Raw genomic sequence first — 26,944 nt, 5'->3', positions numbered from 1 at the left:
TGAGAAACTTTACTACACTGGTGTCTTATTTTCACTAGGTTTCAAACAGGCCTCCAAACACTGTTATTCTGCATGTCACCCTAAGCATTTACAAATATACCTTTCACAACACACTAGCAATAAGACTGACGAGAGGCTATGGCTCAGAACAGCACCTTCCAAATATCCCTTTTGACCATGTTCAAGAGTGAATAAGCAATGTGAAAAAAATGAACCTTCCACACATCCCTCTTGCCCATGTACAAGAATGAACAGGCCATGCTGCACTGGCAGCATCAGCTTCCTCTGGTGGCTTGGGAGGTCAGCAGTTGTGCTATCCCTGTGGCCATAAGGAATAGCATCAAGTTTTGCAGCCATTGCAGTAGTCCAATTATGTGTCAGAGAACATTATGTAAGACAACAGGATCTGAATGCAGGAGGGATGTACCACTAAAATAATTTACTCTCAACAAATTTCCACCTATAATTAGAAATTTATCCACCTCCCCAGGAGGTATTCTATTTAGAATTACATCTCCATTCAACAAAATATATCCACACCTATAAAATTTGTGCCCTCCCTTGCCTGTAAGCCACAGCTCAGGATTTGTTTTGTCTGTCCCTCAGGACCTACCCCAGTGCAGCCCAGATGCATGCTATTGATTCGGCTTTACTAGGAAGTTTGTTCTTTAGGTGTGGAAGAACCCGTAAGTGAAGGCTGTGAAAAACAAGAAGAATGAAAACAGCACCACTGAGGCTCTCTGAGGAACTACAGCACAATGACTGCCAGCTGGTGAGAGGTGCTAAGGTTGGGTTGGGTTCCAAGCCACTCAGTCTCAGCTTTCTTTGAAGAGTACATATTCCTGTGAAAGACTTGGAATACAAGTGAAAAGTGTGAAAGAGAAGAAAAGGAACCCACCTGGGGAGGTGACCCTCTGCAGAGATCATCTACTGCAAGCAACACTGGAGCTGCTTCATTTGTGCTTCCCTGCATTATTGTCAAGGTAACCAGCATCTGGCTCTCAGGTCAGGCTAACTCTTCCAGAAACAGAGAACTGTCAGGGTAAAAGTGGCCATTTAAGATCATCTGGTCCCACCCACTAATGCAAACAGGCTAAGGTGATGTTGGCTGCACAAGGCAATATCCAGTTGGATTTTGAATAACTGTCTCCACCAATGGAGGATACACAAGCACTCTCAGCAACCCGTGCCAGTGTTTGACCATCCTCATAAGTGACCATCTTCATTCTCTCTTATGTTCAGAATTGAATTTCATGTTTTCAGCCTGTGCCCATTGCCTCATGTCATCTGTTGTGGTTTGACACTGACCAAACAGTGGCACCCACACTGGCACCCACAAAAGCCACTCACTCACCCTCCCCTGCCACAGCTGGACAGAGAAGAAAAAAAAATTATCAGAGGGTTCATGAATTGAGATAAGGACCAGGAGAAAACTCTAAGGGTAAAACAGGCTTGTCTTAGAGGTACAAAGTGAATTTATTGCAAACCACATTAGAGGAGGATAATAGGAAATAAAAGAAGCCCTTAAAAAACCTTTTCTTCCCCCATCCCCTCCCTTCTTCCTATCAACAGTGCAGGAAGACAGGGCATGGGGTTTTCGGTTCATCACCCGGGGTTTTCTTCTGCTGCTCAGGGAGAGGAGTCCTTCCCCTGTTACACTGTGGGGTCCCTCCCATGGGAGACAGTTCTCCATTGACTTCTCCAGCATGGGTCTATTCTCACAAGCAGCAGTCCTCCCAAAACTGCTGGAGTTTGGGTCTCTCTCTTTCCATGGAGTGCAGTCCCCCAAGAACAGGTTGCTCCAGCCTGGAAGCAGGGCCCTTCTCTCCACCAGGCCTACCACTGGGTCACAGCATCCTTCAGGCATCTACCTGCTCTGGCGTGGGCACCGCCCCCATGGACTGTGGGTGGATCTCTGCATCCCATGGATCCCCATGAGCTGTGGGTGGATCTCTGCATTCCCCATGGATCCCCATGGGCTGTGGGTGGATTGCTGCACCCCCTGTGGATCCCCATGGGCTGCAGGGGCACAGCTGCTTCACCATAGTCTCACCAAAGCCTGCAGAGGAATCTCAGCTCCAGCACTTGGAGCACCTCCTGCCCCTCCTTCTCCACTAACCTTGGTATCTCCATGTTGTCTCCCTCACATGTTCTCATCTCCTTCTCTTCTCTATCTGGAATTAAAACTGTGTGCAATTTGTTTTGATTTTCTTATTAAAATTGTTATCACAGAGGTGTTATCACCATCTCTAATTGGCCCAGTTTTGGCCAGCAGCATTTCCATCCTCAGAGCCATCAGGGATTGGCTCTGCTGGACATGGTGGAAGCTTCCAGCAGCTCCTCACAGAAGCAATCTGTGGCCTCCCTGTTAGCATATACATATAGATTTAATAGCTAGTGGTAGTAACGCTAAGGCTGCAGTTTGTAGCTAGCACAAGGTAGGCCCTGGGAACTAAGCCTGGGAATGTGCTGAACTACAAAATAATGAGTTAAGGGCCAGTGGAGCAAAGAAGGACCAACTGATTGTTTGTAGAAACAGTAGGGAATTTACTGATGAAGTGTAATAAACAGGTGTGGGATTAATCTATAGTTTTAGTTTAGACAAGCATGTAGGATTTATAACCGTTAGAAAGGTATCTTATAGTCTTAACTTAGGCAGGCGTGCAAGAGTTATAACCTTTAGAAATGTTATCTCGAAGATGAATGCTGCCTTTGATGTAAAGTATGTGGACCATAGCATGTAGGCCTAGTGAAGCAAGACTTGTAAAAGGGTATAAAACTGTGTAAGATTCAGTAACAGGTTGGGACTCTGACTTTGGACGCGAGTCCTCAGGTCCCCGGGCCCTGAATAAAGCACCGCACAAAACAACTTTGTTGATTTGTGTTTTCCTCTTTGGGATCGGGCAGCAGTTTCTGGCAACCGCGGCAGGACTCCGGAGGTGGCTGGGGTGGTTCGCGAGCTGATCCACTCCACGCCGGCACCAGGTGATTCCTGGGGAGTCATCGACCCGCGCCCGACCCCGCGCCTGACGGACGACTGTAACAGGTAAGCCCGAAGGTGCTTTATTATTTGGTTTGGGTGCCTGCCTGATAAGTCGAGGCAGCGATCCTCGCAGGGTTGGGCAAAAGACGTCTTTGGTTGGTAAAGCCTAGGCGCCGACCGTTAGACGCGGCGAAAGCTGCGCAGGATCGGCACTTGCCCCTTGCGGCGTCGAGAAGTGGCAAGTTTGGCTGGTTATTGGTTAATTGGTTAATAATCAATATCTGTTGTAGCTGTGACTGTTGGAAGTGTGTTTGTGAGATAATATTGTGTGATTGTGTTATTATGATGCCATTCAAAACGTTTAAAGCTTTGGTTCAATCTAATGGAAAAATTCCAGAAAATACTCCATTAGGATGTTTGTTGGGGCGTTGGAAAAGAGAAGGGTTCCATCAAGAGTTAAAAAGGGAAAGGATGATTGACTATTGTAATCATTGGTGGCCACAATATGAAACTGGAGGTTTGGGGTGGCCCCTCAATGGGTCTATTGACCCTGGTGTGATATCCCCGTTAATGCAGTTTTTACGGGAAAATGAAAAATGGGATGAGATTCCTTATTTGGATTTGTTTTATACCCTAAAAGGCAAACCGGAATGGCAGAAAGAATGTGGTATTATGGTATTACAGGTAGAGGAACAAAATTGCCAAGGTTGTAGACAAAGGAATAGGTGTAATGGTTGCTTGACAAAGCTGACAAGCCAGGAAGAGGACCTATCTTTGTTCGTAGCTCCTAGTGCCCCTCCTGCAGAATTAGCTTCGGAAGAAGAAGACAGTGATAAAGAAGAAAGAGAAATAATACAAACTCCAGAAATAGGGAAGGGTTCCCAGGAATCGATAGTACCTTGTCCTGGGGAGCCATCTCCCGGTCATACCCGTAATATACCGAGAACCCCTATTGCAGAAAGAACTAGACAAGGGAGGAAAAATAGGGAAGAACCCCAACTGATAGCCCCTTTAAGGGAAGCTATGGGACCTCAGGGTGAGAAGGTGGTTATTAAAGTCCCGTTCTCACCTGGGGATCTGATAATTTGGAAACAAGCAGCAGGGTCATACTGGGAGGATCCGGACAAGGTTGCTCGAGTGGTAAAAATGATAATAAAAACACAAAATCCTGATTGGAATGATTTACAGGTGTTACTAGATATATTGATGGATTCAACCGAGAAAGAGATGGTGTTACGGGCAATGACAGAACGAGCCAGGGAAATGTTGAGGGTACAAATGACGGATGGAACTTTAAATGACTTGGTCCCGAGAGAGGACCCTGGGTGGGATCCTAACACCAGTCGGGGTTGGAAAAGACTTCAAGTTTATCAAGAATTAATAATAGAAGGGATTAGAACGGGGATGCCAAAAACGATGAATTGGTCAAAATTGTATTCCATAAGACAGGATAAAAGTGAGTCCCCGTCAGCATTCCTGGAACGGCTGAAGGAAACTGCACGCAGATTTACTAATTTAGAGGTTGACGGGGAGGCAGGGAAATTACAGTTGGCTTTGATTTTTATGGGGCAATCTCAGGATGATATTAGGAAAAAGCTGCAAAAGTTAGAAGGGGAAGACACTCGGAACCTAGAGAAAATGCTAGAAGTGGTATGGAAGGTATATAATAATAGAGAAAAAGAGACAGCAAAAAGACATCAGGCAAATATTTTAGCAGTAATGCACCACGCTACGGGAGGAAGCCCAAGAGGACGAGGACGGGGCCGGGGTGGTATGGGTCGAGGAAGGGGCATAATTCAGCAGAATTTGGGAAGGGGAGTAATGGGAGGATTGGGAAATCCCTTCGGGGGGCAAGGAAGATTGGGTCCTAATCAATGCGCTTTCTGCAGACAGTTAGGGCACTGGAAAAATTAATGTCCAGTCAAATGGGGAATGGGTAATGTGGGAAATGTAAATCCTATGGGAAACGCAGGAGCTACCACGGGGCCGGTAGATGTCGCTCAAGCATTTGTGTTAGGGGACTATCAAAATCAGAGCTGACTAGATCAGGCTCGGAAGGTAGTATTGGAGGTAGGCGGACAAGAACGAGAATTTAGAGTTGATACGGGAGCAACACATTCGGTTTTGAATACAAAATTAGGGTTATTAAGTGATGTAAAAATTCAAGTAACAGGGGCAACCGGGCAAGTAGAAGAGAGGACATTTTTGCAGCCGTTAGACATAAAATTCGGGGGAAAAGAATTTGACCATCAATTCCTGTATATGCCTAATTGCCCAGAGTCACTGTTTGGAAGAGATCTGTTATCTCTCCTAAACGTGAGAATATTATTTGAAGGAGGACGAGTGAAATTAGAAATTCCTGATAAAGAGATATCTAGACTATTTGTGATTAAGGAGGTAGAACCCACCCCAATTCCCGAAGAGGTTGAACAGGCAGTGGTACCTTGGGTTTGGGAAGCCGGCACTCCAGTAGTGGTCGAGCTAAAGGAGGGAGTCCAACCGGTAAGGATTAGACAATATCCGATTGTTAGAAGCTAGGAAAGGAGTAGCCCCCATGATTGCTCAGTTCTTAATCCAAGGTATTTTGCAAGAATGTGAATCAGAATTTAATACCCCAATTTTTCCAGTACGAAAACCTAATGGTAAATATAGGCTAGTTCAGGATCTGAGAGCTATAAATAATATAACCAAGGATATCCACCCAGTGGTGGCAAACCCCTATACTTTGTTAACATCTGTGTCTGAAAGATTTCAATGGTTTACAGTAATTGATTTAAAAGACGCTTTCTTCTGCATCCCTCTGGCATTTGAAAGTAGGAAATATTTTGCATTCGAGTGGGAAGACCCTGACTCCGGTCGGAAGAAACAGCTTACTTGGACATGACTTCCGCAAGGATTCAAGAATTCCCCCACAATATTTGGGAACCAGTTAGCCAAGGAATTGGAAGAATGGAAAACAACACAGGTAAAAGAATCTCCCTTTTCTTATGTAATACTACAATATGTAGATGACATTTTCCTGGCCACAGAAGAAAGGGACGTTTGCCTAAATTTAACTATAGGCTTATTGAACATGCTAGGCCAGGCTGGATATCGGGTCTCGAAAGAAAAGGCCCAGCTCATCCGGACAAGTGTGTTATATTTGGGCTGTGAAATAACACAAGGAGTAAGGCGATTAGGGGCAAATAGAATTGAAGCCATCTGCACCATACCTATTCCCTGAAATCATCAGGAACTAAGATCCTTTCTAGGAATGGTAGGATGGTGCTGGCTGTGGATCCCGAATTTCGGACTCCTGGCCAAACCCTTATATGAGGCACTAAAAGAGGCACAGTTACGGTGGGACAAGCCACAGCAGAATGCATTCCAAGGGCTAAAGCAAGCACTAAAAGAAGCCCCGGCATTGGGACTACCCGATTTAACTAAGACTTTCAATTATATGTAAATGAGAGACAGAGACTGGCTTTAGGAGTACTCACACAAAAGCTGGGATCATGGAAGCGTCCGGTCATCTATTTTTCGAAACAACTAGATGCAGTCAGCTCTGGATGGCCGTCCTGTTTGCGAGCCGTGGCAGCTACTGTACTATTGATTCAGGAATCAAGAAAATTGACTTTGGGTAAGAAAACAGAAGTGTTTGTGCCTCATATGGTGATAACAGTTCTGGAACAAAAAGGGGGGCATTGGTTGTCCTCCAGTAGAATGTTGCAATATCAAGCAATATTAAGGGAACAAGATGATGTTGAGCTAAAAGTAACTAACCATATCAATCCAGCAGAATTTCTCCGCAGTGAGCAGGAAGAAGGCGAATTGACCCACGACTGTGTGGAAGTCATTGAACAAGTCTTCACTAGCCGCACTGACCTGAAAGACGTGCCATTGGAGTCTCCGGACTGTGAACTGTTTACAGATGGATCCAGTTTCGTCGAGAATGGGACCAGGTACACGGGTTATGCGGTGGTAACGCTTCTCCAGGTCGTGGAAGCTAAAGCCCTCACCCCGGGAACATCAGCGCAGAAAGCAGAGATTGTGGCTTTGATTCACGCCTTGGTTCTGAGTCAAGGAAAGAAGGTAAATATATGGACTGATTCTAAATATGCACTTGGAGTTCTGCATGTCCATGGAGCATTATGGAAAGAAAGAGGACTGTTAAGTTCTCAAGGGACATCTATAAAACATCGAAACGAAATCCTATCTCTTTTGGACGCTGTGCATAAACCAGCTGCAGTAGCAGTAATGCATGTGAGAGGACATCAGAAGGAAGAAGGAAAAATTTTCCAAGGAAATAATCTAGCAGATGCTACCGCTCGGAAAGTGGCACGTGAGGTTTGGACACAATTGGCATTGATTCCAACAAAGGTAAGCCCAGTCACTCCTCACCTAGAGCAGAAGCCCAATTACTCCTTAGAAGATGAAAGACTGGCCAGACTTGTGAATGCCCAGAAGAACGCGTTAGGGTGGTATGTGACCGACACAGGGCAAGTATTAGTACCTGTCAAGATCATGAAAATAATTTTAGAAGCAGAGCACAACAAATGCCACTGGGGGGCAGAGGTATTGGTAAAATTTTTAAAGAAAGAAGTAATTTCTAACCAGATGTTGACTTTAGCTAAACGAGTTAATGCAATGTGCCCAGTCTGTATAAAGAACAATCCCGTAGTGAGGAAGCAGATTCAATTAGGAAAATCACAGGTAGGACCAGAGCCAGGTGATTATTGGCAGGTTGACTTTTCAGAGTTGCCCAGGGCTCAAGGGTACAGATACCTCCTGGTATATGTTTGTACCTTTTCGGGATGGCCCGAGGCTTTTCCGTGCAGAACTAACCAGGCTAAGGAGGTGGTCAAAACTTTATTAAGGGAAATTATTCCTAGGTTTGGAGTACCCCTGGGAATTTCATCAGATAGGGGACCACATTTTGTGGCCGGAATACTACAAAACATAGCACGAGTGCTCGATGTTAAATGGAATTTACATACCCCATGGAGACCTCAATCAAGTGGGCAGGTAGAAAGAATGAATCAGACATTGAAAGGTCAGATTAAGAAAATCTGTTAAAAAGCTAAGATTCAATGGCTGCAAGCATTACCATTGGCTTTGTTAAGAATCAGGATTAAACCCAAGGAAAGAGTAGGAGTAAGTCCATATGAAATACTATATGGCAGACCATATCATGCAACAACGTTAAAAGGTGATCCTCACATGGTTGGGGACCAAATGCTCTTTAACTATGTTCTATCTCTTAACAAGACTCTTACAGCCTTGAGAGGTGCTTTGCAGTGGAACCGCCCTCTGCCGCTGGAAAATCCAGTCCATGACATCCAACCAGGAGATCGGGTGTATGTAAAGAACTGGAGCGCGGACCCCTTGAAGGAATCATGGGAGGGTCCACGTCAGGTGATTATGACAACCTTCACGGCGGCAAAAAGTCAAGGGCATCAACAGCTGGATCCACTACACCCGGATCAAGAAAGTCCCTACTCATTGGGAAGTGCAGCCACTGTCTTCCACCAAGATGGTTATTCGAGCCAAACCCACCGACCCAAGGCCTACATCTTAATCATTGGACTGATCATGTCATGTCAAGTAACTTTAACTCATGAATCTGTTGTTATTACTGTTCTAGAGCCGGTGACTATGGCGGTTGAAGGAATGAATGTAAATCTGACTTGTTCATTCACCGATGACCAGGGAGCTGGATCCGAAGAAGTCAATGTGAGATGGAAAAAGGATATAGATTTGGTAGACACAGGTATTGTCACAACTTGGGATATGAAAACACAAATGGGAAACACTACCCTACAATTGACAAATGTAACATCGGGATTTGAAGACAAGTATTTATGTGTAGTCTGGATCAGAGATAGTTTCGACTACGGTGACTTGAAATTACGGGTAATGTCATTATTAGGAGATGGTACCAAGAAGGGGGATGTTGAGGTCATTCCAACCTCAACCTATGTAGACATGTGGGACAGTCCTCCTTTGTGAATGAATTGTACTTTCCGATTGGAAAACGAGTGTGAATATGGGATACAAGTTAAGTGGTGGAAGGAAAATTCTCAGGGAATGTGGGACCAAATCAGCAAAGGAGTTAGCTGGTGGTCCGAAGGAACTGTGGGAGGAGGATTGTTAAATATTACTGATCTTAAGATTGGGAAATTCGAAGGTAGATATTTGTGTATAGTCTCATGTGGAGAAATGGGTGACTTTGGAATACAAAACGTCAGGGCTTGGTCGCATCTGAGAGATGGAATCACTGGCCAACATGGGGTCTATAGTGGGCGGGGACATGCAATAACTGCAGTCTATCTTAATAGCATCAGAGGAACTCACAGAAGAACTCGAGCCATAGATGTAACATTTCCCCGCAGTCAGGAACAGGAAAATTTGATAGTAGGATTAATTCGGGACTTTGGCAAAGTGCAGAATGTTTCCTTGATTACAGCCTGTTTACCTTTACCACAGGCAGCCGGGGAGCCGATACCATGGGGAATCATCCCAGTAGAAATTTTACCTAGGGCATTTGTGAATTTTACTTGGAGTTGTAAATTGATACCAAAGGAGTATGTAGAAAAGAAGGAAGGATGCCAATTGATTAGGAATATGTTGGAAAAACATTGCCAGTGAATGCCAGGCTACTATGGGTGGGTTAGTAAAATGAACAAATGCATTGTGGTGGGACCGATAAAGGAACCCTGTAATAAGGTCTGGATGCAAGTAAAACACATAAAAAATGAAGAAGTATGTCAAAAATTACACAATCACAGTCTTTAGAAGACAATTGGGGAGCAATTTGGGGACCAAGTTTATTAGAAACATATAGTTACCTAGGAACCGTGAATTGGTGCATTCAATGGACAGGAAATAAGAACCAGACCCATACTACAGTATTAACAACAGAGACAGCTCAGAGGACATCAACTGGGACAACAGAGATATGGAATTGTTCACGAGTTATTACTTGTGATACTCCTGAAGCAGAAATAGGTTTGGTACCAGTAAGAGTGTTACTCAAGTGGGGATGTGAATGTAGAGGGTACAGTCACACAATTAGGGGAGAGATGGCCGGTAACAAACAAGTAGATTGCAAAACTACCACTATCAGAAGCCCTGGTAACTTGGTCTGGGTAATGGGACATGGGAAATGGACCACTCATATGCCGATCGATGGGATGGTAACTCAAATAACTTTAGGAGTTCCTACCTTATGTCCATTCTGGAAACAATCTAAACTTAATAAACAAGAAATACAGGCCAGGCAAAGGAGAGACATAGGAGATGAAATTATTGAAGAAGATGAGTGGCATGAACCGTCAGGGGGAGTAAAATTCGGATGGGCACTAGAATCTTTATTTGCACCTATCTCCACATATCGAAATAGGGAAATGTTGTATAGACTCCTGGGACAGACCGAAAGATTAGCAGCAGCCACCAAGAAGGGATTTAAAGATTTAAATTCACAATTACAGGCAACTACTTGGATGACATTGCAAAACCGGATGGCACTAGATATGCTGTTACTAAGAGAGCATGGAGTTTGTGGATATCTGCATGGGAAAGCAGATCATTGCTGTATTCATATCCCAAATGTGACAAAGGAAGTAGAAAAAGATATAGATCAATTGGAGAATATTGAATCTAAAACTAGGGAAATAGCAAAAGATGCGGAACATAATTGGATTGGAGCAATATTCAGCTCTTTAGGGATCCAGGTCTCTGGTTGGATATCCTCAACTGTTCAATATGCAATAATGTTGTTAATATTAATTGGAGTTGTGTATGGAGTTTACAGATGTCTTCTAGGAGTAATCACCAGAGAAGGAATTCATACCCAGAAAAAAATGAAGGCTATGACCAGGAACAGACAACCGGCTGGGAACACACTGCCTCCTTCGTACTTAGAGACGGTTACATGAAGAATGGAGGGAAGAAGTTGAGCATCCTTGCAGAAGATTGAAGGATGCTCAAAAGGGGGGAGTTGTTAGCATATACATATAGATTTAATAGCTAGTGGTAGCAATGCTAAGGTTGCAGTTTGTAGCTAGCACAAGGTAGGCCCTGGGAACTAAGCCTGGGAATGTGCTGAACTACAAAATAATGAGTTAAGGGCCAGTGGAGCAAAGAAGGACCAACTGATTGTTTGTAGAAACAGTAGGGAATTTACTGATGTAGTGTAATAAACAGGTGTGGGATTAATCTATAGTTTTAGTTTAGACAAGCATGTAGGATTTATAACCGTTAGAAAGGTATCTTATAGTCTTAACTTAGGCAGGCGTGCAAGAGTTATAACCTTTAGAAATGTTATCTCGAAGATGAATGCTGCCTTTGATGTAAAGTATGTGGACCATAGCATGTAGGCCTAGTGAAGCAAGACTTGTAAAAGGGTATAAAACTGTGTAAGATTCAGTAACAGGTTGGGACTCTGACTTTGGACGCGAGTCCTCAGGTCCCCGGGCCCTGAATAAAGCACCGCACAAAACAACTTTGTTGATTTGTGTTTTCCTCTTTGGGATCGGGCAGCATCCCCACAACCAAAAACCAGCCCGTGCAAAACTCACAGGAATCTCTGAGAAGAATCTGATTCTTTCTTTGTCACTTCCTATAAGGCATTAAGGTGTGAGTAACAGGTGCAATGTGACTACATTTCCAAATAACTGTTTTCAAGAAGCCTTGGGTTTGTCCTGTATCATCAAAATTTGCAACTTCAGGCCCATTAACTCCTCTTTGAAAAGTCACAGTAACTTTGAAAGCTAAAGAAAGAAATACTGGAAACTGATAAAGTAAGCCTTGATACAAATACTTTGTGAGCATGGACTGCTTGTCACTTAGTAATACAATGCTTGTCAAAATGCAGCATATTACCATGCTTTCAGTTCATCCCACAATGAAAGATGGGGGTTTTGTGTTCCAGTATCAATCTCAGATTCATAAAATAATCCCTGGCACCTCTGTGGTAGATGGACTTCATGAAAAGTAGAAATTATAGACATAGGTTACACTACTAAGGCCAAGAAAATGTACAGTATTGGTGTACTGTTAGTACAAAAGACAAGGACATATAAATCCCCACTGCTTTCAATGCAAATGCACCCATATTTCAAAAGTTTTATTTTGCCACTAGAAACAGGCACATGTTCATGTGTTATTTATAGTCCTGTCTTTGGAGTTCTATTGGAACAGATGTGATACTTGGTCTCATTTTCTTCCTAGGGAACATAGCTGAAATGGATTTTTTTTCAGAGTGAAGATCCATAATTGGACTTAGTCTAACACTGATTTTAAATTCTGCTGTTTATTACTAGCAATAACTGCAAGAGAATTCATCTTCAGCAAATACCCAAAAGGCCTACTCAGAGTGGATCATTTACAAGGTACAGGCATAGGAATATGGTAATCAATCAGGCAGAAAAATAGAACCTCCCTACTGAGCCAGATGGAATGAAAGATGGCTTCAAAAAAGACCAAATTTCTTCACCACTACGCCAGAGGAAAATGACTGGTTTTATCAAAAGACTTTTTAATGACCATTTGTCGAAGGTCAATCCACTTGAAGTCAACAGGTCAGACGTTGTGATGCAGTGAAACCTTGTTTTTACCATTCTGTCTGCATCAATTCACTATTTTCTCTCACTGTTTACATCTGACATTGCAAAACCAAGATCGCTTCTTTGGCTAATGCGTTCCCTTCCATAACTACAATGCCTCTTACAAAACAGGATCTTGCAGCAGTTGATATATACCACAAAGAGTGTCTACACAGTTTGGGAATTCTTTCTTCATTTTCCTGCATTTTTGGTCAATCATTGTAACTTGTAGTACCACTAACTGCTTGGGGGTTTTTCTTCTGTGAATTTATCTAAAGATCAAACAACAGCAAATTAAGATACACAGCAGAAACATTTCTTAAGCTCATAAGTAAATATAACAATGCCTAACACATTTCTGAAGTGAGGAAGTAAGATGAACATTCAAGGCACAAAAAATGCACTTAAAAGATATGAAGAAAGTGAGGCACATGTATCTCTACTGAAACCTTGCATGGCATATGCAGCAGTCAGATTTTAAGTGTATAGAAGCACTAAAATATAATCCTTGTTCAAAACACGAACTTCATACTGGTGCTTTTTCCATAAAGGTTGAGAGCATGCAGGTAATTTGTTTACATGTGCCATACTGGTGGGCAGGAGCCATTCTTTACTAAGGTTCAATGTAGCAGAAAAGACAGATAATGATCACAAATGAAATTTATCAATACAATCTAGTCTGAATTACACAGATTAAGATCAGACCTACTGGTTTAAAGTAAAACATTTGTGTACCTCTTACATTACGCCTTTGATGATACCCAGTTTTACGTGTTCTCCTGTTTCTGCTCCCTAGTCTTATGCAGCAGTTTCAGTAAAACAAATCATTACAAGCAGAGCTTCCAGGCAGGTTTTCAGCTTCTGGTGGATGATTCAAACTCCCTAAATCCACCAGAGGGATAATAAGCTCAGTACAATGCAGGGCCTGTAGGTATCTAAAGCAACTTCAGTGACTTTGCTAGGGGCAGAAGTCTTTCAAAACAACATTCACCAGTTCAAATGAGCTCAGATTCACTCTCATTTCATCACTTATTTTAGGTGACTGTGTAAATAACTTCTGAACTTCCTTTGTGATCTGTTTTCTGAAACAAAAGAACAAAAATGCAAAATATCCTTGTACAAAATTAGGGCTTCATGTGACCTGAGGTCTACAAGTATTCAGATGATTCCTCTCTCAAATTTAACCACAGGGTGAATGAGATTAACAGCCTATTTCAGTATTTCCTTTCAGCCATACCTTTGAGATCAATTTCTATTAACTTCCTCAGTTGATAGAGTATAAAGAAAAGGAGGCAGTAAAATTACTTCAGCGTATCTCTTGGCGATCCAGTGTGGTTGAATTATTTTCTGCAATTCCTACTTTTTTGCAGACCAAACTCCAAGTTTGTGAAGGACACTTATAGGGACTTGGAATACTGGCCTTCATGTTGGAGGACATAACCCAGCAACAGTGACCTTGAATTGAGGAGGTCTCTTAAGTTCTGAAAGCAGGTGCTAGAGAGGAGAACTAGGAATAAATGACAGAACATGTACATTTAATACCAGAAGAGGATGTAGAAAAGAAAAGGGAGGTGCAAATATTTCTACATTTCCAAAAGTAGTCATTGCCCCACAGACTGCCACAGACCCTGACTGAAGACAGATCTTAACTCTTTTCTCTCTCGGGATTTCAGGTAATTAGATCTTCATATGGAAATAACTAGCTTTTATTTGAAAGTTTTAGAAGTTCATTTAAAATTCTTTGGAACTGAGTGATTAAAAGATGGCACAAAAGTCAGGGGAAGAGAGTGCTTATTTTTTGCTACAAAGTGTAGCCCTTAGGAAAACCCTGTGCTAAGGCGCAGTGGACAGAATGCAAACTGGGGTTGGGCAAAACCTACAGAGCCTGGAAAGGTAGAAAGTTTCCTGACCTGTAGGAAGGATGCCTTAATCACCAGGGAGTATCAGCATCTCCAGGAACAGCAGTAAGATATGTGAATTAAATGACCTAAGAATACATAGGTAAGAGCTAGGATGCATGGCATTCACCTCTGAAGCACTCCTGGGAATGCTTCAAAGTTGTTGCAGAACTCTAGGAAGCTTTAAAAACAGAACTTGAGGACCTCAGAGGCTCCAGGCATCCCTGACACTTCATGGGAGCAGCTCGCTTTGAGGACTGCAGTTTTTGATTTAGCCACACAAATTGTGGGTGAAGATGGATTTAAATGCCCAGTTACTGTTGTTGATCTAATGCTTACATTTTATTTAATGCCATCTTGCATGGACTTTACCAAATGTTTTATTAATCTTTATGCTGATGAAGACAATGAAAAATTCTGAGTTTGTCCTAATATTTATCAAGGTATTAGATGGACCAAAAAAATTATTTCTTCCAGATTCATGTGTGGAAAATAAATTTAATCCTGCAGTTGTGGTTATTTGTTTTCTTTGGTTTTGTCCTGTAAAAACATATTTAAGAAAAGAAGCAGAAGAAGGATGGAAAATGTGCAGGATAAACCAGCAGGAAACCAGAGAAAATTTGTTGTTTAAAAGAGGAACTATTTTGGGTTGTATGTAAGATTTACATATTTCTTGATAAACAGAAATTAGCAAATCCAGCTCTTTACCTACATCAAGAATGTGTAATAATCTCTATCTCTCTAGTAGCCTTCAGGATATATATAATAAATCACCTGAACTCATTTTTTTTTCAGCAGAAAATAATACCACAGGAATTTTAAACAGATTTAAAAAAAAGCCCAAAGCAGCACAGTGAGAAATTATTCTGCTTCACTCTCTCAGAATCAAAGAATAACTCATTACAATTATGGAAAGAACAAATAAGTTTTTGAAACAAGTCTAAACTCTGAAACCATTTCTAGCTAAAATTGTACTCAACTGATGAAAAACAAATAAACCTGTCAAGGACACTGCAAGTGATGAGGAAGGGAAAAAATAATGCAGGTCTTAGAAAGAAACCTACTAGCTGACTATATTTGGTTTCTGTGCAGTATTTTATCCAGGGATATCTTCAGACTGTTTTTGAGAGGTGCAGGCAATCTCCCACTGGCAGCTTTGTATTTTTTAAAAGAAGTGAAGAGGCAGTCACTAACTCTCTCTGACACTCCTTTGTCTCAGGTGTACCAATGGAACCTCTCTCAGTGTCAACTAACACCTTCACTATGGATCTTTACAAAAAGCTGGATGAAACTTCCAAAGGCCAAAACATTTTCTTTTCTCCTTGGAGTATTGCAACTGCTCTTGCCATGGTCCACCTGGGTGCAAAAGGTGACACTGCAAGTCAGATGGCTGAGGTAAGCTCTGAAATTAGCTGTCCTATGTAGGAACAGGGGGTTCCTACATAAATTGCACTGTTATTCTACCTATGGAGAACAGCAAGGAACAGCCTGGGAGGACAGTGATCTGCAATGCTGACAGCATGAGTGGGGCTCTTTTCTGTACCAGCACCATGCCAGGTCACTTCCACTTTATTTCCAAGATCTCTACTCTTCACCAACCCTACATTTAGCTTACACTTATGGTTCACAGAGCATGGCAAGTGGTCTACCAAGGAGAAGTTATCGATATTAGAGACTACTGTTGGTCTTGCTTGGAGCTCTCTGTTCCTTTTTAACTGTCCTCTGAACAGAATAATTAAAGAAATATAGTGCTCAAAATGTAATGAGGAGACACCTTTATTAAAACAAAATAATACAGCATGAAAACATGCTGCAGAAAGGAAATCTGGAGATAATCTGTTCAGCAAGAGATCACTGCTTCTAGACCTCAGCTGGTTCTGGGAGCAGTATATCTACTTTCTCATACTGCATACAGAAGTTAGCAAGCCCTCCTGAACATATGTTTGGCTGCACAGGAGAGGCACAAATTTTTGTTAGTGACATAGTCCAGAAAAATCGTATTTCTTCCATGAATAATGGAAATATGTGAGTATTGAAAATATCAGAGAGTTGTAAGGGACCCATAAGGATTATTGAGTCCAACTCCTGGCCCTGTGCAGGACACCACAAGAGTCACACCATGTGACTGAGAGTCCTGTCCAAACACTTCTTGAACTCTGTCAGGTTTCGTGCTGTGGCTATCTCCCTGAAGAGCCCATTCCAGTCACAATACTGATCTATCATCAAGCAGTCCATGTGGCCAAAATCTATATAGTAATGATACAGTTACAGAGATTTAATCAAGAGTAGAGTCTTGTCCTCAATAACTTCAACCAAATATCATTGGGCATAGCTGGTGAATTACCATAGAAAACTAAGATACTTACAACCCTTGGGTTAATATTAATCTCAAACAAACAAGCTGTCTTTATGAACATTTATCATCATCATCACAGGTTCTTCATTTTAATCAGACTGCAAGAGAAGAGGGTTCATCTGAGACAACAATACTTTCTCCAGCAAGACCAAAGAAAAGAAAGATGGTATTTATTACAACAAAAGACTCTGGGATAAAAATCTCTGAGAATGGGATGGTCCAATGCAACCACTGCTTTAGGCTTTTAACATCTGCTTGTTTTCAGTCTATTATCTACTGTCTCAGTACAGTAAGAACTATATACAGAAAAAGTGAACAAGCAGGTAATATGACTGTAAAATTCATTAATTCAGTCTTTCAAAAGCAGAACTTAGGAACTAACAGCATTTTGATTTGCCATAATACTGTCTCACTTGGTTTTAGCTGGGCTGTGGAAATATCAAAAAATCATTGGTCCTAATATGCTTTGGACAATTCCATTTCTTACCACTTTCAGGTTGGTTGGTTGTTTTTTTTTTCCTGTAGTGATAAACAACTACTGCATTCACATCTGATTCCAGCCCTACCCAGTAAAGTCCCTTCCTTCTTTTGTATGCACAGACACATCAGGCAGACAAAACTCCCCTTTAATGTAATGTGTGTTGATTCATCCTTGCTCATCTGCTCCCCAGAGACTTGCCAGCAGGAGAAAGGGCCTAAATATTTTTCAACAAATGAACTCCCTAACCACTGAAAAGTATTAAAATCAAACAAGCCATGTTTTTTAGCATAGAAACTAAAAGATAGTGGAAATAAAGTAGACTAACTTCAAATAAAAAGGGCAAGGGGATTATATCATTCTCCTTTGTTGGGGTGAGATGGTTCTTCAAGATGAATCACTACACTCACATTCATTTCAGCAACTCACTGAGTTAATAAATTGTAGCAAAGTCTGTCTAATCTTTTCCTTCAGGTATTTCCCCCTATTGCCTCTGTTCCCATCCCACTGAAAAACTTAGCCTCTGCTATCCCGTGTCCTGTGGCTACAAAATTCTCTGCTAGGTGTCCTTCCTGTCAGTTCACCTCTCAGCATGAGTGAGAAAAGATCATAGGAAGAAATGACAGACAAGTCACCCTGAGTCAGTGGCAGAGACTTGGTGTCTCATGTACAGGGAGGGCACAGTACCTGACTTGGGGGAGGACACTGCATCCAGACAGCTGATGGGGAGCAGCTGGCACGTAGCAGCTTATTCCTCCATTTACAAAGCAACAGCTGGCAACAGCTGGCAAGCAACCTCATCTTCCCTAAAACCATCAACACTGACACCCAGAACAAGCTCTCTCCAAAATCCAAACAGCAACAGGAAACACCCATGTGAAACAGGGAAAATCTGAATAGTTAGTAAGTCCGTGTCCTGATATTTGTTTCTGTGAGGGTAGAATACCTTCTCAAAAGCTGCCAGGCTGCATTGATGGATCCTTGTGAAACTGAAAGGTCTTGTGAAACTGAAAATCAGGCCTGAAAATGACAAAAATCAGGAGACTCAGCTTCCTTGGAGCACCATCAGATGATGCCCCCAAATGCTGACAAAGCACCAAAGAAATAAATCATTGCTCTACAGGTAGAAACCCATTTATCTAGCTATACACAGTGCTGCAAACATGCAACATACACAAAAACAAGTTTCATTCCCTGAAACTCCTTTTTAATTAAAACAACATGAACTATTTAAATAAACATAACAGGTGCAACAGAAAAAAAATCCATATTAATTGATGTCTCTTTCCAAGGATTCTGAGCATGAAGGAGCAGAAAACATCCACTCTGGCTTCAAAAAGCTCCTGTCTGACATCAACAAACGCAGAAGCACTTACTTGCTGAAGAGTGCCAACCGACTGTACGAGGAAAAGTCCTACCCATTATTGCCTGTGAGTTGAACATCTTTACTTGGGAATATGTTGACATTAAGAGTGATTATCAATAGAGATGATAAAAAAATTCCAAATGATAGCACTTGGGTTTGAATGAGAACAGGAGGACAGCCATAGAAGGCTAGTCTTGCACAGGCAAGAGGTCCATCTGTTTTGAGCAGTGGGCAACAGTTAGGGAAGTGCATGAGAAAACTGTGTGGTGATTCTTCTCCAGAACCTGCTGTAGCTGCCAACTGATCTGCAGCTCAGGGACTTCTTGAACCAGAAGGCATGTCTGCTTAAGACCCTGATGAGCTGTTATTTCAGGATTTTGCACACTTGTCTTTTGAATCTACTTCAGCTCTCAGCACCAGGATTTCCACAGCTGAGCTACACACGGCAGGAACCCCCTGTGCTTTTTGAGCTTGCTGCCTGTTGGCATCCCTGTTGGTTCATTTCTGTTCTGAAGGACATTTCTCCACATCTCTGGTCACCCTCATCCCCTGCATCTTTTATACTGTAGCATTTCTGAGACTAGGGAGGCCACAGCTCCATTGCAAACTCATACAATGGACAAAGTGTAGTATTATAAAGTGCCATTATAGGAATTTCTCTTTTGTTACCTGCTCTTTTCTTCATAGTTCTTAACTTTTATTTGCATTTTTGGCCGTGATTAGGCAGATTTTTTTTCATGCACCTGTCCATTACAGCTTCAATACCTTATTCCTAAACCATGACAATCACTTCCTGTATCTTACACCACCTATAAATAGGTTAATATATATATATTTAATGTACACATCTAGGCATTGGTTTTATAGAAAAAATACTGTAGCACAGATGCCAGTACACATAGCCCTGTGGTACTCCATCAGTAATAACCCTTCACTGTGAATTTTTTCCTCCTACTCTTTGTTTCCAGTCTTTTAAACAAATGAGACCTATCTCTGTAGTCCCGTGGATGCTCAGCCTTTGGTGACAAGTCTTACAAAATGTGTTTCAGTAACCCAAAAAGACTGTAATGGCTCAGCCCTTTTACTTATATGCTTACAAAAACCTTCAGAAAACTCCGTTTGGTGATTTTGGATTTCCCATTACAAAATGTTGTTGACACTCCTCCAATAAGTCATGTTAACCCATACACCCACTATACCCATTCTATTCATTTGACCCACACCGACTCATGAGTTTGTAATTATCTATAGCTCTGAAGTATTTTTAAATCTGATGTATTAATCATCTTCCAGGTCCTTGGAAGGGGTTTTAAATGAGATTACTGTTCTCTGATTTTGGAGTTTGTTTGGTTTCCTGAGTAATCAGCAATTTGTCCTTCCGAATGTATATTGTTCATTTTCTCCATAATCTCATATACACTTGCTTTACAGAGAATCAAGGGAATTTCCTGCTGGGAATCTCCATAAATGATTTCACAGCAGACAGCAATGGAAACATTAATTCCACTTTTCTGCCATGACTTTATTCTACCAGAACATTCCTTTTATTGTCCTCACAAATTTTTTGACAGGTTCCTCACCTCTGAAGCAAACTAAAAGCCTTTGTTCAATTGTTTATGAGTCTGTTCTTCCATCTTGTACTGAACATTACTTCATAAATCAGGAAAAAAGTATTTAAATTATATAAAAATGTAATTTTGAGAGACTAAAAAAATGTAAGGGTTTCATGAATATTCCAAAATTAAAAATTTCCACCTTTGATTTCAAACACAAAAATTTGATGTAGCAGTTTTCTTGAGACTGAAGTTTGATCAGTCCGTACTTAATATTTAGAATAGAATATATCAGACCTTATTATTAAGGTTGCTGCATATAAACTAAATTTTCTTAAATTATGTATTTGCAGATTGTATAATCTATTTAACTGATTATTGCTAACATTTTTATAACTCGAGTTTAACTTAATAAGTGCACATTCTTTAATCCTATCTTTCAGAAGTTCTTACAACTCATTACAAGCTATTACAATGCAAAGCCACAAGCTGTAAACTTTAAGAGAGCTGCAGAACAAGTCAGAGCACAGATCAATTCATGGGTAGAAAATAAAACTGAGAGTAAGTATCATTCAGATGGCTTTTTTCTTGTCTAACTTTCAAATATTTTGTATTTCCACACTTGTTGCTCTTGCAGCCAAAGATCCATAAAAGGTGGAAACTCAGGGCAGGGAGGTGATGAGCAAAGTACAGCTAAATAGTCTGAAGAATGCCTCTCTCCAACCTAACTGCTGCTCCTTACAAAGTCCTTCCCTCAATTCTTTATGCTCTCCGAAGGACTGCTGTTTGAAGGGATACACAGGTAGATATTGTATGGCTACACAGTGGTTAGTGATTCAGCTGCATTCTTCAGCTGCTTGCAACCAGCTTCAAGAACATCCAAGCTATTCCACTTTATCCACTTTCCAGTGCCATTTACTACCAAAACTCCAATAAATATAGTTTTATAAAAATCTAGAGAATTCATAGAATGGTTTAGGCTTGTAGGAACCTTAAGGATCATCTCGTTCCAACCCCTCCTGCCATGGACAGGGGTATCTTCCACTAGACCAGGTTGCTCAAAGCCCCATGTAACCTGGCCTTGAACACTTCAAGGGATGGGACATCCACAGCTTCTCTGGACATAGGATACAAATATACTTCAAAGGTCATTTTTACCAATGTAGAAATGTACAGTAAAAAAAAAAATCCCAAATGCAAACATTTTTGAAAGATAGGTAGGCACAGACAAGGAACAACTAAAATTGCCAAGTTATGAAGTCACACTGGAATAACAGTCACTTTGTCTGATTTTGAAGGGAAAATACAGAGTCTGCTGCCTGCAGGATCTCTCCATTCTCGCACTGTGTTGGTCTTAGTAAATGCCATTTATTTCAAAGGAAAGTGGGAAAAGAAATTTCTGGAGAAAAATACTTCTGAGATGCCCTTCAGAATAAGCAAGGTAAATTCCTTGTCGGTATGCCTATTGTTGTATGTCAATATGTCTATTACTGAGGAGAAAATACTTCACTAGTTTTTCATATGCCAGTGCAACACTACTTATAGCTGAGAAAGTGGTATAAATTAATGGAGAATACCAACTGTGAAAATAACTCAGCATTGCCTCATTTATATGAAAACTGGATTTTTAATTTATAACTCCTCAGTATCAAAATACTTGGGAACAGTTAAAGTTAATTTAAAAAAAAAATGTAAGCTAAGCAGGTTAAGGAAAGTAGCTTAAGGACAAGAAGAAATTTCTCTAAGTACCTTTTCCAAACATGACCAGGTTGCTTTTGAGAGCAATGTTTACACACCTAGAGCTCACTTCTGCTCTTGGGACCCTGAGATCATGAGATTTCATCCAGCTGTTCTTCCCACACGCACCCTGGGTATTGCATCAAACCTCACAAGGAATTTCCACAGGGTTTGTCATTTTAGTTGAGTGTGTCAAAAGCAAGAAAAACTATTCGTCAATGGAAACAAACATTTTGTTTGACATAGATTAAGGGTGCAAATACCTTTTGTATGCCTGACAATGCGAAACAATTGGTGTGACTGTGTACCCGAAACATACTACGGTATGTGTACAGTTTTAGGATCTGTCACAGCAGTTGGTTGTGGTGGGTGACCTTGGCCAGCCACCAGGTGCCCACCAAAACATCCTATCACTGCCCCTTCTCAACAGGATAGGGAGAGAAAAATAGGATGAAAAGGTCATAGGTCAGGGAAAGAACAGGGAGAGCATTTACCAACTGCCATCACAGGAAGAACAGGCTCAACTTCAAGAAATTAATTTATTGCCAATTCTCAGAGTAAGTTAGTGAGAAGTAAATGAAACATAAAGCACCTCCCCCCCACCCCTCCCCTCCTCCTATGCTCAACTTCACTTGTGACTCACCTGTGCCCCAAAGCAGTGCATGGGACTGGGAATGGGCTAATGTTGTAGTCAGCTCACAGCTCCCTCCTCCTCCTCCTCACACTTTTCCTCTGCTCAAGTGTGGGATCCTACCCAAGGGATCAAGTCCTTCACATCCAGTGTGGGTCTTTCCCACGGTCTGCAGTTTTTCCAAGAACTGCTCCAGTGTGAGTCCACTGTGGGGTCACAGGTGATGCCAGAAAACCTGCTCCTGAGAGGGCTGCTCTCACAGCATCACAGGTCCTGCCAGGAGCCTGCTCCAGCATGGATTCTCCATGGGTTGCAGGGTGGATATTTGTACCACCATTATCTTCACCGTGAACTGCAGGGGAATCTCTGCTGCAGGGGCTGAAGCACCTTCTCCCCCTCCTACTTTGCTGACCTAGGTGTCTTCAGGGCAGTTTGTCCCACATCATCTCACTCTCCCAGCTGCTTTTGTGCAGCAGTTTTTATGCTTTCTTAAATATGTAATAACAGAGGCACTGCCAATGTCACTGACTGTCTCAGATTTGGACAGTAGCAGGTCTGTCTTGGAGCCAGCTGAAACTGGCTCTGCTAACAGAGGAATCTTCTGATGTCTCCTCACAGAAGCCATCCCTGCAGCTTCCCCACTACCATGCAAAGGGTGAATAGTAAGGCCTGCAAAGAGAGTTTATCAACCTCCCCCTGCAAAGGAGTTATCAAAGCTAACTCCTTTATTTTAAATTTAGAAATACATTACATGGGATTCAGTTAGTAGGTATTTAGCTTGTGTGTTTATGCTATTTTGTTATAAAGGTCTCAAAGATGTTGAAAAGTCTTTAAGAAGTGTTTGATGCGACACTGTCTAGAGAAAAGGGTTCTGGATATCCAGATGCTGCTGAATCTTGTACTTGCTTTCAGTTCAATGAAGCAAGTAAATTTTACACTTTTGATGTGTAAGGTAATTTTTATGTCTGAATTGTTTTCCAGACCAAGATTAAACCAGTACAGATGATGTTTTTGAAAGATACATTTTTCGTACTCCATGAAACCACCATGAAATTCAGAATCATTGAGCTGCCATATGTGAAAAATGAACTCAGCATGTTTGTTCTCCTACCCGATGACATCAGTGATAACACTACTGGCCTGGAGCTGGTAAAGCTGACCTCCTGTATCATCACGTACACTGTAAAAGAGTAGCACATGAAAAGAGTGAGGAAGAACAAGCTTCAAAATCACAGTAGCATAGCTCTGATGTGCTCATACTTTGTTTCAGAATCTGTAACACCATGATTGTCAGCTTAGGATTCAGGACCTGCAGTAACATGCAAATATAGTACATCTAAAACCTATGTCCACACAACTGTCTTAGACTATTTTGTATCCTTTTTCCTATTGTGAGTATAGCAAAGGGAAAGCAAGGATCACCTCTGCATCACCATGCCCTAGAGATATCTTGTGAGGGCTATATTTATTATTTTTTATGTCATTTTCAGTCTGGATTTCCAGCTGATAGTTTCTGGTGAGGTTTCTCAAGTTAGATGGTGACTACTATCCTGACCCAGAAGGTGTCAACAGCAACTCATGACTATGCCAGGATTAGTTTCAGATTCTACACAGAGCAGGGCAAATATTTTTGTTTGTACCTCAGTTCCCATGCATCCTATTTATTTATAACAACTAAGAGAAAATTTATCCACATGCACACACATCAAGCACCTATTATTATTGTTATAAGTAATACATTGCAAAAAAATCAATGTTTTCCACACCAGAGAAAAAAATTATAAACTACTCTGAGGCTTCAGGCCTACACCTTGCCACCTTCAAGAAAATAAATAGGAGTATGTTACTCAGCACTTTGTAGGATCGTGCCCTCTAAATATGATGCACGTTCCATCTGTAGACTGTGCTGGTAGTTGGGTTTTGTTTTACATGTCCTTGATGAGCAGTAAGTCTGTGCATGTCTTGTCTCTGTCTTTCACATTCCAAATGTTTCCTTCCACAACTCATTGCAGGTGGAAAGAGAGCTGACATATGAGAAATTGGCTGAATGGACCAAATCAGACAATATGATGAAAGCTGAAGTGGACCTGTACCTGCCCAAGCTGAAGGTGGAAGAGAATTATGACCTTAAATCCCCTCTGAGTAGCATGGGGATACAAAATGCATTTGAACCAGGTCAGGCTGATTTCACAGGAATGTCAGTGAAGAAGGATCTTTACATCTCACAAGTTATTCACAAAGCTTTTGTGGAAGTCAATGAAGAAGGTACCGAGGCAGCAGCTGCCACAGGTGTCTTGATAATGAGATCAAGAGTCCCAACAACGACTTTCAAAGCTGACCACCCTTTTCTTTTCTTCATCAGACACAACAAATCGCAAACCATCCTCTTCTTTGGCAGGTTTTGCTCGCCCTAGTCAGTGAATCCTTACGCTGTGAAGCAGGACAATTTTGCTTGCTAGCACAGAGGCAAACCCCACACCTGAAGCTCTCTGCAACTGGGGGAGCAGGACTTACTTGAACCCCTTCTTCATCACACCACACACCCTGACACCTGAGGCACAGCTCCTCCAGTGCCTCCTTCCTAAGCTGAAGGGACAACCACGGCAGTGCCGTGGGGAGTGTACCATGCCTTGCACCCACAGAGCAATCCTGGCTGTCATTTGGATCAGGCCATCATGGCTAGCTCTGCCCTTACCACGATAACCTATGGCATTTCTACCTCTCACATTCACAGCATTGTGCACAAATATATTTTGCCAAAGGCTTTCTCCTCACCCTCTTAAGGAAGGCTGCTTATCCTGATGTGGTCCTAGCATGTACTCCCAGCCTGCAGCAGTCAGACCCAACTCCTGCTTTTTAGCCCTGGACTAAGCCCCTGAGTTATTACTGCAGACAGGTCATCCCAATCTTCACCCTGTGCCCATCCCTTTGCTTTCCTTCCACATCTCAGCTGCAAGTCTTCATCAGCTCCCAATAACCCTCATGTTGCTCTACAGATTCCTTTTAATAAAACTAAAAAAAAAAAAAAAAAAAAAAAAACCCAAACAAAAACAAAAAAAAACCCCACCACCTCTTTAAGGGCTATCTGCCTCACTCAGACCCCTCAGGAATGCGAGGAAGGGTTAAACCCGTACGGTGTCTGGCAACAGCAGCGGCGCGATTTGGCTCAAAGCAATCCTAGCTTCAAAAATAAGTAACAGTAACTGAAGACGCCTCACGGACCGAGGGTGTTTTCTGTCAGCTCTGCCACGAGGGGGAGGTAGAGGCGGAGAGACACGGGCCGTGGCCGGGGGAGCTGCAAGGGGAGGAGAGGGAGGGGAGGGGCGGTTGCCGGGACTCCCTGAGGCGGGGGCCGCCATTTTTCCGGGAGGGGCTGCGGGGCCTGTCCGTTCCCGGCGGCCAAGGGGGAAGCGCCTCAGGCTCCCGCTAGATCCCGGGAGGGGCTGGGCTCCCGTCCCTTCCCTCTGCTCGGCCGCGCTTCCGGGAGCAGGGAGCGCGGCGGCTGGCAGGGTGAGTGCGGCGCCCGCCTTGCTGTGGCTGCTGCTGCGTTGTCTTGAAGGTTTTCTACGGGAAGCCTGTGCCTGTGTTTTTAAGGGTTTTCTTGTTTGGCGGGTTTTTTTAAGAAGCGGAGCTGAATGGTGTTGCTTTTACTGTATTTTGTCTTTTCTTTCTTTTCTTCCCTCTTCCGTGACATTCCTTATGCACCGCTGCTTGCTGGCAGCTGGAGCCGCGGAGGTGCGGCTGGAGCGCTTCTTGTGGGAGCGCCGGGAGCACGGCAGGAATGCGCGACCGGGACGTCTCTCGCCGGGCCAAGCCCGGGGCGTGAGAGAAAGAGGAACTCTTCGCTCCAGGCAGGGCTAAATCTTGGGCTTTTTGTGCCTCAGCTTACTGGGGCAGTGTCAGACTCCTCTCTGCCCCTCCCATCCCTGCGGAGGCACAGGGGTCAGTCAGGAGCGGGGCCGTGTCCTTCTGGGCGCCTCTGGGAGGGCTGGGATGCTGAGAGCCATCACCAGAAGCTGTCCGCGGGCTCGCCCTGCAAGTGTTTTAACATTGCTCCCAACTGTCCAAATCCTAAATGAAGCCTTTTCCTTCAGCTTTGATTCAGCGGGTGGGAAAAGGGATGTCTGCCACAGACAGAGCTTTGTTTGTGGAAATACAGCCTGGTGCTCATTGCCCTGAGTTCCCTCTGGGGTTGAATTTTGAAAGAGTCAGCTTGAGACTCCTCTGATGTAGCTGGCACAACATGGGGACACAACAATTGTCCTTATTTACTGAACACTGATCTGCATCCTAGCTTTGCTGGGAAGTATCTCTTGGGCCATGGGCCAGAGGAGAGCTGCACCCTGCTCTGGTTTCCC

The 26,944-nt window shown here is 42.5% G+C and overlaps 1 protein-coding gene and 1 pseudogene across 2 annotated transcripts; both read left to right on the top strand.

Moving 5' to 3' along the window:
- The first annotated feature begins 1,896 nt into the window (after positions 1-1,896).
- On the top strand, positions 1,897-8,971 carry LOC134054448 (uncharacterized; annotated as a pseudogene).
- Positions 8,972-14,193: 5,222 nt separating this feature from the next.
- On the top strand, positions 14,194-26,143 carry LOC134045639 (heterochromatin-associated protein MENT-like). 2 transcript variants are annotated; one of them, XM_062495601.1, is made up of 8 exons: positions 14,194-14,240; positions 15,685-15,860; positions 16,901-16,987; positions 18,592-18,729; positions 20,665-20,779; positions 21,517-21,659; positions 23,568-23,735; positions 24,599-26,143. In XM_062495601.1, exons 2-8 carry the CDS (start codon positions 15,693-15,695, stop codon positions 24,998-25,000), a joined length of 1,221 nt encoding a protein of 406 aa, XP_062351585.1. In that variant the 5' UTR covers positions 14,194-14,240; positions 15,685-15,692; the 3' UTR covers positions 25,001-26,143. The 2 variants fall into 2 exon arrangements, with proteins under 2 accessions (XP_062351585.1, XP_062351498.1); XM_062495514.1 differs by having other exon boundaries at positions 20,662-20,779.
- The last annotated feature ends 801 nt before the right edge of the window (positions 26,144-26,944 follow it).

The sequence above is a fragment of the Cinclus cinclus genome, chromosome 1 (assembly GCF_963662255.1).
Source record: "Cinclus cinclus chromosome 1, bCinCin1.1, whole genome shotgun sequence".
Lineage (NCBI taxonomy): Eukaryota > Metazoa > Chordata > Aves > Passeriformes > Cinclidae > Cinclus > Cinclus cinclus.
The sequence above is the reverse complement of the archived record's forward strand: the minus strand, read 5'-3'. Positions and strand labels throughout refer to the sequence as shown.